Source organism: Mytilus galloprovincialis, chromosome 1 (assembly GCF_965363235.1).
Source record: "Mytilus galloprovincialis chromosome 1, xbMytGall1.hap1.1, whole genome shotgun sequence".
Lineage (NCBI taxonomy): Eukaryota > Metazoa > Mollusca > Bivalvia > Mytilida > Mytilidae > Mytilus > Mytilus galloprovincialis.
The window spans coordinates 113,390,451-113,403,323 of record NC_134838.1 but is presented as its reverse complement, the minus strand read 5'-3'; the positions used below and the strand labels follow the sequence as shown (position 1 = coordinate 113,403,323).

The window sequence follows — 12,873 nt, the reverse complement described above, 5'->3', positions numbered from 1 at the left end:
TTAAACTATACTGAATTTCTACCAAACTTGGACAGAAGCTTGTTTATGATCATAAGAAAGTATCCAGAAGTAAATTTTGTAAAAATAAAATTCCATTTTTTCCGTATTTTACTTATAAATGGACTTAGTTTTTCTGCGAGGAAACATTACATTCACTCTGTGGTTAAAGTTTTTAAAATTTTAATAACTTTCATAAACTATCCTTGATTTGTACCAAACTTGGACAGAAGCTTGTTTATGATCATAAGATAGTATCAAGAAGAAAATTTTGTAAAAATGAATTTCCACTTTTCCGTATTTTACTTATAAATGGACTTAGTTTTTTTTGCGAGGAAACATTACATTCACTCTGTGGTTAAAGTTTTTAAAATTTTAATAACTTTCATAAACTGTCCTTGATTTGTACCAAACTTGGACAGAAGCTTGTTTATGATCATAAGATAGTATCAAGAAGGAAATTTTGTAAAAAAAAATTCACTTTTTCCGTATTTTACTTATAAATGGACTTAGTTTTTCTTCCAGTTAACATTACATACAGTCTGCAGTTAAAGTTTATAAAACATTTATTAGATTCATAAACTATCCTGGATTTTTTACCAAACTTGGAAGCTTCTTTCAATCAAAAGACAGTATCGAGAGGGAAATTTTTATTGATGTTTTTCCTCATTTTTGTTGAGTCTGCGATTAACAGCAAAAGTAGGCGAGACACTGGGTTCCGTGGAACCCTTGCGAATTTTCCTATTTTAAAACATATATTTCTTATTTTGTGACTCCTGAAACTTAAGAAAATGAAAAGAAAGATAACTCCAGATTTAAATTTCTATATTTCTTTATTATTTTCTAGAATTAGTAACCTGTGCAATTAGTTTTAGTTTAAAGAGTTAGTATCACACAAAATGAATAAAGTAAAGTTTGATAAAGACAACAACTAAAAATGAAGTAGGCTCAGTGTTAATAAAATTGAGACTGAAAATGGGGAATGTGTCAAAGAGACAACAAACCAACCAAAGAGCAGAAAACAACTGAAGGCCACCAATGAGTCTTTAATGTATGTAAATTTTCAGGTTGGTTTTTCAGAAACAATACAGTTTTATGATATGTTCTTTTTCAGGTTGGTTATTCAGAGACAATACAGTTTTATGATATGTTATTTTTCAGGTTGGTTATTCAGAGACCATACAGTTTTATGATATGTTATTTTTCAGGTTGGTTTTCAGAAACAATACAGTTTTATGATATGTTATTTTTCAGGTTGGTTATTCAGAAACAATACAGTTTTATGATATGTTATTTTTCAGGTTGGTTTTTCAGAAACAATACAGTTTTATGATATGTTATTTTTCAGGTTGGTTATTCAGAGACCATACAGTTTTATGATATGTTATTTTTCAGGTTGGTTTTTCAGAAACAATACAGTTTTATGATATGTTATTTTTCAGGTTGGTTATTCAGAAACAATACAGTTTTATGATATGTTATTTTTCAGGTTGGTTATTCAGAGACCATACAGTTTTATGATATGTTATTTTTCAGGTTGGTTTTTCAGAAACCATACAGTTTTATGATATGTTATTTTTCAGGTTGGTTATTCAGAAACAATACAGTTTTATGATATGTTATTTTTCAGGTTGGTTTTTCAGAAACAATACAGTTTTATGATATGTTATTTTTCAGGTTGGTTATTCAGAGACCATACAGTTTTATGATATGTTATTTTTCAGGTTGGTTTTTCAGAAACAATACAGTTTTATGATATGTTATTTTTCAGGTTGGGTTTTCAGAGACCATACAGTTTTATGATATGTTATTTTTCAGGTTGGTTATTCAGAGACCATACAGTTTTATGATATGTTATTTTTCAGGTTGGTTTTTCAGAAACCATACAGTTTTATGATATGTTATTTTTCAGGTTGGTTTTTCAGAGACCATACAGTTTTATGACTTTGATGATAATAATCCTGATCTCTCTGTATTTGATGTGTCTTCATGCTACAATGATATGTCCAAGTTGAATTTTAATCTCAGATTGCCAGGTAAATGTTTATATTAATCTTCATGGAGATTGATGACATAAGGGATTACTGATGATTGATGACATAAGGGATAACTGATGATTTGTATTTCCAAGTAAATTTGATCCTAAATGAAGATCAAAACATGCTTAAAGGTTGGCCTGCGGATAGTTTTTATAAAGTCAATTTGAATAAGCTTTCAATTTTCAGACATCAACGTTCAGTTTTATCATCAAACTCTTATATTTTTAATGTATTTTCAATATAATTCTAGATACAAAATAAACAGGAACCCTTTATATTTGAAGTTTATGATACAATTATTATCACTTAACTTTAGGTAGATTGGCTATAGACAGACATACAGCAACATTAGAGTTGGCCCGCGTAAAGTTAGCAGAGACTATGGGAATAGAAATAACCAGATTACAGAATTTAAGGATCGATATAGATTATGCTGATGTGTATATACATGCTTCTTTACTTGACCGTACTCCTGCCACATGTAAGGTTTGTTATATAGTTTAGGTCATTATAAAATAAAATCATTTTCAGTCTAATTTAGACATAAAATGATTTTATTTTACAAGAAATCATGCTTTATAATATAACATCACTTGTATGCATTTTTTTGTTAATTTGAATCATATATGATGCTATGCCCTCTGCAGGTCCAAATAGAAAAGCTAATTATTTACCAACAATTTGAGGTCACTTAAATTTTTTTTAAATTCTTACTGCTTTCTGTACGTATAACAGAAAAGCAAATAATCTAAAATAATTTTTAATTTTAGGTCACCTGGCTCAATGGGCCAATTTAGCTTTTCTCATCACTTGGTGTTTGTCTGTTAATCTTTACAAAAATCTTCTCTAAAATCTTATACTATTTATTTTGATTTTAACCTTATTTTACATGGTTTCTAAAACAACAGTTGATACAGGTGAGCAACACAGGCTCTTGATAGCCTTTAGTTTATACATCCTAAAACATTTCATTATTTTATTTTTCAGCTCAATTTAATTATGTTGGTAATATAGAAGTAATAGATCAAGGAACTATGTATATTGGTAATGTCCTGACTCCAATGCAGTGTGCTGATCTGTGTATAAATGTAAACTTTACATGTAACAGCTTTGACTTTTGTCAACAAGACCCACAGAAAACATGTAGACTCAATCAAAAACATGTCTCTGATGGATTAAAGACACAAACAAGCAACGTGTGTGGGCACTTTTCAAGTACGTCTTTTTATTCATTGTTATTGTTTGTTTTTTTTATTTGTTTACAAAGTGACTGATACTTGTTATCATTTATGAGCTTGACATACACTACATTTTAGCGTTTTAGCATACACAATTCTAATAATTTTTATTTATACTCTAACACTTCCTTAAAGTAAACTAATGTTCTTCTATATCACCAAGACAATCTCAATTCTTTGTTGTGCAAAGTCTCATATTTTGTAAGTAATATAATTGGAAAAAATGTATTAAAAGTGTGACTAAAAAATAAAATTATAAAAGTTTGAAATAAATATGAGATGCTGTATCTTGTTAAATGCTTTAAAAAAAAAAAAAAATGAAAAATTAGCTGAGCTGAGTTGTTTCACATAAATCAATAAATTTTCTAAACTGTACCACAGATCAAAAGGAACGTACTTTTGTATCACTTCTACTGTTTCATAGTACTGCAACTTGCATTGCCTTGAAATGATGAAATAGTTTAAAGATTTCTTTGGGTTACAATATTGTAGATTTTAGTATTTGCAATGTTTTTTTTATCTCATTTTCTGTTTGTCAGCATCTGGTGGACTGTTCACCTTTTTATTTCTTTTTTTCTTTATCCCAGTTGAAATACTTATCTCAAGCCAAATCAGTAACTTAAAACTAAACTTATCAGCAGCAACACTTTCACCAAACATAACTGAAATAGAATGATTATGTCTAAAATGTAAGTAAAGATTTCATTTATAGGAACAGTGAATGGTCCCAGAATACCAGAAAAGACCATACTACAAGCTTATCAGGCATTAAGATTAGCAGTCTATGGTAAAAAGTTTCAAATACAAGTAGAAATGGATAATCAGGAGGTATGGATGTATTAATAGTCAAATGTCTTTTTACAAAGGATGAATGAAGTTTTTGTCTTCTTGATTTTTGATGATCTCCCTTTTAACATACTTAAGTCCCCTGAGCAGTACAGAGCAATGGACATAGAAATACCATTAGTCTGTCTATATATGTATCAGTGTGTCCTTTCTTTTAAATTCTTTCATTCATACGATTCAACCCAGATATTAGGAAAAGTATATGAGTCTCAAAACAAGTTCAAAAATCTGTTCCAAACAAACAAATTTATTGAGTTATGCCCCCTGGAAATATAAGTTATATGGAAATTTGCATTGTAAGTGCTCTCAAGCAAAAATGTAATGAAATTTAGGTCAAGGTTCATACCTAAAATTTGGAAAATTGTATTGTTAGCACCTGAATAAGTGGCAAATAGGTGATTAGAGGCCTAGCATGACATGTGGTTTGAATGAAGGTAGAAATAATAATTCATTTGTTCTATGAATTTTGTGAAAATATTTTACTCACATCCTTTGAAATGCCCATCTGCATATAACACAATATTTTACATTCAGCTTGAACAAACATTCTGTTAGATATGATATGAAACAGCTTTGCTGGTATGCAGAATTTGATTGTTAAATACAGGGAGGTTATGAGTTAGATTGTTAAACTTTAGGCAGATAATGAAGAATTTAAGAAAATTACAAGTAAATGAATGATGTTTTTATATTTTTCAGATGTTGTACTATCTTGCTGTTGATACATCTGTAGAGTTTGGTGAGTGTCAATGATAAACAAAACTCCAGTAGCTCTTCAAATCTTAAAAATTGTTCAACAAATATATAAAATACTAAATAACAGGCCTTTGAAAATTTGAAAATTAAAGTGACTGGCAAAAACTGAAATGAATAAATAAAGGATTGAAGTGACATAATTCTAGATAAAATTAAGTTGCAAAATAGCTATAGTATTACTGTGCAAGGGTATATTTTAATATAAATCTTAAAATTTCAGGTGCCGCCAAACCTACGATTATGCCAAAGATCAGTGGTCAGATCTCGTACACTCAAGAAGTAGTTATTCCAAATTTGAACCAGGTTTATGTCAGCAAGGTGAATATCTCAGTTAATGGTAATTTTAGCCATTACTTTGACATTGGGATTGACTGGAATAAGTTATTACTTCATCTAGTGATTAAATTTATAAAATCATGTTCAGTTTCCAATATATTTACCCTTTTTTATCAGTCATTTAAAAAGTTGTGTTGTCTCTGTAAATAACTGAATTCTGAACTAACAGTTATTTGTTGACCTGGAGACCTTCTAGTTTGGATCCTTTCATGAGGTCACTCACTGTTTCAGTTTTTATATTGTTATAGATATAGCATGACTCAAATAGAATCTGGTTGTGTCTGTCATAACATTTGTAGAAATTGAAAAACTGAGACTGTTATGACTGCCACCAGTATATCAACTTCGAAATTTATGTGAAATCTGCAACTTCTGATGGGTGATTGACAATAACACCATATTTTTATATTGTTATAGGTATGGTATGACTCAAGCCTCAAATTGGCTCGATATGACTACCATGATTCTAAAGGTGTGCCACCATTCTACTCCATCAACCCAATGACTATAATACATGACTTTAGCACAGGTAATTTTATCATCTATATATAAAATCAACATTAAGTTTTTATGCCCCATTTATGGGCATTATTTTTTCTGGTCTGTGCGTCTGTTTGTCCTTCCTTCCTTCCTTCCATTTGTCAGTCTATCCCTCTTCAGGTTAAACGTTTTAGTCGAGGTAGTTTTTGATAAAGTTGAAGTCCAATCAACTTGAAAGTTAGCACACATGTTCCCTATGATATGATCTTTCTAATTTTAATGCCAAATTAGAGTTTTTACCCCATTTTCACAGTCACTTGAACATAGAAAATGATAGTGTAGATGGGGCATCTGTGGACACTTTGGACACATTCCTGTTTCAACTTTTTTTTCAACTTTTCTTTTTTTTTTGGGGGGGGGGAGGGGATGTGTACTATACGTGGCCAAATTACGTATTAACTAATATCATTTGAGGGCACACATATATTTCAGTCATATCTTATTTAGAATCATAGACTTATTTTATTTGAAGGAGACTGGGGATCAACTCCTACCTTGGAAATAATGGAATATAATAGAAATTGTTTGATATCTCCAGCAACAACATTACTATATCATATTTAGAGATTGTATGCATATTTGGGATTCTTCCTTGAAATAAGGGACTGAATATAACTACATTTTTAGTATTCTTTGGAAACAATTCAAGTGCTAAATCCTGTTAAATTTGTTTCCCAAATAATTTAGAAATACATGATACATTATGTCCTTGTTTGAATTTTACCTGATATATGTTTTTTATAGGTCTCCAGTATGTAATAGACAAGTATTATGAGAACTGTACTATATCACCAATCACACCAGGCCAACTTGACTCAGAACTCAATTCACAAGAGTACATGAAAGACAAAGCTTATGTGATTAAAATGAAAAGTCCAATAGAACTATTCCACTTAAATACAAAAACAAGATATGTAGGACAGGTACAAATAATGTCTAATTTTATTGTAAAAAGTTTGTAAAATTTATATGAATAGCAATGTTCTGGCAATTTTTGTTTTACTTGTTAACCAAATGAAAAATATTTCAATTTATCTTTCAACAATAATTATTTACATATTATGTACTATAGAAATAAAATATTTTTCCTTTAAAGGCAGTAATAATATGAATAATGATCTCCTTCTAAAAAATCAGTGATATTTTTTCACACAAGAAATACATATATATTGGAACAATTCAAAGCCATCTCATATTTCATGATGAAAATTTACAAGGAAAAGTTCAACTATCATAAACCAGAACTTGGCAGAAGAGGAGTTTATTACTATTTGTCTATCAACAGAAAACTGTGAGGAATTTATTATGTGATGTATTTCTGGGAATGATACAGAGTTATACCATGCCTGGACTCAATGGTTCACATCCTGCTATACTAGAGTATTATTTCTTAACAGTAAGTAGTGACGATCACCAGATATACTCAAAACCAACTCATTGTTAGCTATATGAGCTTATTCCATCACTTGGCGTCTGCTGTCTGTCGTCCTAAACTATTTCAAAAATCTTCTCCTCTGAAACTACTTCGCCAAATACCTTCAAACTTTAACTTAATGTTCCTTAGGGTTTATAGTTTATAACTTATATCCAAAGTTTTCATCCATCAACAAAAATGGCCGCCATTGCTTAAAATAGAACATAGGGGTCAAATGCAGTATTTGGCTTATATCTCAAAAACTAAAGCTTATAAAGCAATTATGACAGGGGTCATATTGTTCAATTGGTCAAAATCTATCAGTCCTGAAATTTTCAGATGAATCAAACAACCCATTGTTGGGTCACTGTCACTGAATTTGTAGCTTGAAGGACATTTTGCAGTTTTTTGTCATTATCTTGTATATTACTATAGATAGATATTAACTGTAAACAGCAATAATGTTCAGCAAAGTAAGATCTACAAAAAAGTTTATATGACCAAAATTGTCAATTGACCCTTAAGGAGTAATTGTCCTTTAAAGACAATTTTACACAATTTGTTAATCAAGTTTGCTAACCTTTGATAAACAGGTGAACGATTCAGACTCTTGAGATTGTCTTGTTTTCTTTAGTGTTTTATTTTTTGTGACAGTCATGATAAGAATAATAACTCAAATACACATTTTTATGCCCCACCTACGATAGTAGAGGGGCATTGTATTTTCTGGTCTGTGGGTCCATTTGTTCGTTCGTCCGTCCGTTCCTCCGTCCGTTCGTCCCGCTTCAGGTTAAAGTTTTTGATCAAGGTAGTTTTTGATGAAGTTGAAGTCCAATCCACTTGAAACTAAGTACACATGTTCCCTATGATATGATCTTTCAAATTTTAATACCAAATTAGAGCTTTTATCCCAATTTCACGATCCACTGAACATTGAAAATGAAAGTTTGAGTGGGGCATACGTGTACTTGGGACACATTCTTGTTGTGAATATATAAAGCATGGATCTTCCGTCTTGTAAATGCATTAAGGAATAAATAAATAATAATAAATAAAATTCTTTATTTAACGAAGGTAACACATTTAACAATTACATGTTAATCTTCCATGAGGCCTTCAAAAACTATTTATACAAATAGAAAACGGACAAAAATACATACAAAATTAAATACATAATACAGTTAAATATAGCAGCTTAAATATTGAATAAGCACATATATGAATTCAGTAGAAGAAAAGATATGCATTAGTTCGGTGCATCTTTATTCTGTTCAGTTAGAAAATAGTTTGAACAGTTGGTCTTAAATGTATCTAAATTATCTATTTCTTTAATATTATTTGGTAAATTATTCCAGGTAATAAGACCAGAATATTTAAATGTTCTTTTTAAAAAATCAGAATTAGGTCTTGGTACATGAAGAAGTCCTGATGTTGTCGACCTCAGACAATAATTATCAAGATCAGCACAAGCAGTAAATTTAATAGATAGATAGTCAGGTGCTAGACCATTCATACACTTAAACATTAACACAGCTTGAAAATAGTGTATCCTCGTAAATATAGTCATCCATGCAAGTTTTTTAAACATTACTGTTGATGGAAAATCAAAAGAAACAGATAAAACTAATCTTGCAGCACGTTTTTGGAGCTTATGTATCCTCTCCAGATTAATGTGTGTAGTAAGACCCCATACTGTACAACAGTAGTCAATAATGGGTAATATATAGCTATTATAAAAAAGATTAAGACCCTTTAATGGTAAATAATGTTTCAACCTTTTTAACAAATATATTCTGGTTGAAATAGTTTCGCATATTTTATCAATTTGAATTGACCATGATAGGTTTTTATCAATATGAATTCCGAGAAGTTTTTCAACTTCAACATTATCTAAAGCGATATTATCTTGTGATATAACACATAAACATTCATTACAGTTTACCAGTTTTCTGTCTGATCCAACAAGCATACATTTTGATTTCTTGCTATTTATCGTCATATCATTTTCTTTACACCATTTAATAACATTGTCTAAGTCTTTATTCAAACACATATTTAAATTTACAATAGATTTAGATGAGAAATGTAAAGTTGTATCATCAGCATATAGATCAGATTCTGTATATTCTAGGGTTAATGGTAAGTCATTTATATAAATGAGGAACAATAAAGGTCCAAGTATAGAACCTTGAGGAACTCCAAAAGTCACAACAGGAAACTAGAAAATCTGGATTTTTTTTTACTTCAAAGACATCTAGAAAGGGCAAAACCCCATATAAAATGTAAAAACAAAAATAAGTGGTTTTACAGTATGTCAATGCATATATATTATATAACTTGAGGAAATATGAAATTGCTTAAATATTTATACTTCAGCAAATTAGAATTTTTGCAATGTATAGAGATACTCCCCATCTCACTCACTTGTATTCATTGTAGTTTCCAACATGCTGCATTAGTTTTAACTATATGTATGTCTGACTCAATATTGAAGACTTTATTCAGACTTTAAATACAAAGTAGAGAACTGCATATGTATCAAAAATGCAATTTTCAGCATTTTTTTGTGTACATAGGATAAGGTCATGAAATATATAAAGAAGAATTTCCCTCAACTTTAACACATTTTTGCTGTAAAAAGTTCTTGTAAGATGAATAATGGTAAACTCACAGTTCTGGTGGATATCACGATGAAAATCATTCAGTATACTAAGTTAAACTAATACATTATTTGTTTTCCAGGGTGGTTGGACAGAAGTTGGAAAAGACGATGCCGATATCAATCAATTTGTTCCTGTTAAATTAGATATTACAATAGTAGATGTAAAGTAGAATTAATTAAGTGATGTTTGTTAATATACTACTGAAAGAATGCATGGTATTGTTGCCTTTGATTTGGTTCTGGATAGTGAGCAATGCTTGACAATTCTATCTGACCTTGATTTTTGTTGTGTTTTTTTTATCTTAATATTTTAAAGCATGAAGGGTAAAACCACATTAACATAAACATAGTTTTGATTTTGCATTTGAAATGATTCAAAATTCATTTATGAAAGTCTTTAAAGATTCAATGTTGTATTTAACAGAAGGTCTAAGAGTATGTACATTTTTTCAGCAAGGTCTCTTCTTGACCTATAATTTTTTCAACGTTGAAGTCAGTCACCCTGATATAATGGTATTTGACATTCAAAAATGTTATACAGACAAACAGCAGCATCGATTCCAAATCAAATTCCCTGGTGAGTTATCTTTTCCTTACCTATTACTTTCCATAAGTATAATTTTGCATCAATCTGCTGTTAAGCCATTAACAAAAAGATCATTTTATTGAACTGAATCTATAAACTTAAAAGAAAAGTTTATATACTGTAAATGCAGATATAAGTGTGTGCATTTATTATTGCTTATTTTGTAGAATGGACTTAAATTTGAGATGAATTATTGCGATTTCAGGAAAATCTGCATACAGTCATATGTATCACATACAAGAGTGTGAGTTGCATAATTAGCATTAATAACTGTTGACAGTTTCTACTCTCAGGACTGATACATCATTTATTCGTGTTGAAGAAATAAACATCCTATTTTCAGCGTTGTCCATGCATGTTTTAAATCAAAGCAATACTTCCTGTTATATTATTATTATTCCTCCAATATATTAGAATGAATTACTTTTGTAGTTAAGGTGGTATGGGTGTCTTTCGGCATCTAAGGCTCAGATTTTCTATCAACTTAGCAAAATTTGATGCAGGAATGCAGATATCTAGTGTTTATTTTCATTTAAAAGAACCAATTTATAAGAATTGACTTATAAATATTAATATTTTTACAAGTGTAGATTATTTTTGGTTGTTTTTCAAAATTGGCATTTTAAGGGGAGGTAACTCTAAAACTGCATTTTCTGAAGAAATCTACATGGAATTTTCCTATTTTGTATTTAAGCCGGAAAAAACGTATGGTTACCTGATCTTTTCCTAATTTATTTTACAATTCTATCATTTGTATAGTTTTTATTCACAAAATGGTTTTTTTTTTATATGTATAATCCATAAAAAATGTGTCATTTTGTCACAACCTGTAGCTTGAGAAAATGTACAGTGACCTGTCATTTTTATCATATTTTTGACCATATATCAATAGATACTACGTTTTGGCAAAGTATGAACAAGTTCTATCATTTTTATTTTAGACTCCCATACCACCTTATATTCAACATACTGTGGATTCATTATTATTTTTTGTACATGTATACCAATTTTTGTGTAAATGGGGACCATAAATTTAAAACTTAAATGAAATTCAAATTTATCAATAGAAATGTATTCAGACTTTTGAGCAAACCAAGAAATCAAATATCTATGAAAATTTAATTTTTCCTCAATCCTGGGAAAAGTTGATATTCAAGAAAAAACAAATCTACAGTAACATGAAGGAGTTTATATTTGAGTGTTACCTTTACATACTAGGTCCTTTCCATCCCTATATTGACATCAATAGGAAGATGTTTGTAGAACTAACTGTATTAGAGACCAGTCAAGCTGCTGGTGTTTCTCCACTTAGAGTCCAAGAAGCTAGGATTGATCATGATGATGATAATATTTACGTCACAGCAACACTGATGGACAAACCACCATTTTTGGGTAGGTATCATTTTAATGTGATGATATCTGTGTCACAGCAACACTGATGGACAAAACCGCCATTTTTAGGTAGAAATCATTTTAATGATCGAGATTATAAAATCTTAGAATTTGTCAATACAGTCTTTAAAAACCCATGCAGCACAATGATAAGAACAAAAACTTATTTACATATGTAACTGTAAAATATACATGAAATTTTGTAATTAAGACTTCCTTCTGAGCCCTTTCAAGATTTTGTTTGGCTTAATCTGTCACTAGTCAGTAGTTCAAATCGAAGTCTTTCCTTTGTGAAAAGGAGATAGTTGTATTCATCTTAATTACTGTATCCTATCCCTTTTCTATTTCTACATTTTAGCTGAATTCACAAAGATTGCAGGGAAGGTGATGCCACATAAATCTGCAGGTTTTTTCACAGACATATCAACAGCTGATGATTGTGCTCATGCCTGTGTTCAGACAAAGAGTTTCCCTTGTAACAGTTTTGACATCTGTTCATCAGTACATTATTGTTTTATCAGTACAGAGCATGTAGCATTCGGAGAACTCGTTAGTAATGGAACCATTTGTGATCATTATTCAAGTAAGCATGTTTTGTTTCGTTTTCATTTGTTTTGAAAGTATTCATGGTAACAATTTATGTTTCTAGATACCTGACTTTTTAATCCCCTAGGAACTTATAGTCCTTGGGCCAAAAATAAAATATTGTTTGTTTCCCCTCCCACAACCGACCCGGTAAAATCGCCGCGACTCGAAAAATTTTATTGGCCATTCTTGTCCAAATTTTTTTTGTTTTTTTTTTGCTATGTTGGTTTTTAGTGATATCTTTCCGATGCTGTAGTAAACGTGCACATTTGTCTCAACTCGGCCGATTCCGTACCCTCATCTAACGGATAGAAGGAGATTAGCGGATTCTACCGAGGATTGCCGAATGTAAACGTGCATTGGTTTTTTGTCATACCTTTCCGATGCTGTAGTCAACAAGCGTTTTAAATCGAGGCATTTTTGCATTGAAGCGTCTATATGATTCGGAATCAAGGAAAACAAACATAATGCCTGCCCACACG

The 12,873-nt window shown here is 30.4% G+C and overlaps 1 protein-coding gene across 4 annotated transcripts in view; it reads left to right on the top strand.

The window, feature by feature from the left end:
• LOC143052168 (uncharacterized) overlaps positions 1-12,873 on the top strand; it is a 42,445-nt gene that overhangs the window by 13,716 nt on the left and 15,856 nt on the right. For all 4 annotated transcript variants that reach the window (XM_076225128.1, XM_076225137.1, XM_076225144.1 and 1 more), the window contains 13 exons: positions 1,910-2,033; positions 2,353-2,517; positions 3,024-3,251; positions 3,987-4,102; positions 4,820-4,859; positions 5,097-5,194; positions 5,630-5,741; positions 6,497-6,675; positions 7,038-7,148; positions 9,909-9,989; positions 10,282-10,405; positions 11,633-11,806; positions 12,165-12,389. In XM_076225128.1, the coding sequence (XP_076081243.1) occupies positions 1,910-2,033; positions 2,353-2,517; positions 3,024-3,251; positions 3,987-4,102; positions 4,820-4,859; positions 5,097-5,194; positions 5,630-5,741; positions 6,497-6,675; positions 7,038-7,148; positions 9,909-9,989; positions 10,282-10,405; positions 11,633-11,806; positions 12,165-12,389 (1,777 nt within the window). The remainder of the gene's footprint in view (positions 1-1,909; positions 2,034-2,352; positions 2,518-3,023; positions 3,252-3,986; positions 4,103-4,819; positions 4,860-5,096; positions 5,195-5,629; positions 5,742-6,496; positions 6,676-7,037; positions 7,149-9,908; positions 9,990-10,281; positions 10,406-11,632; positions 11,807-12,164; positions 12,390-12,873) is intronic.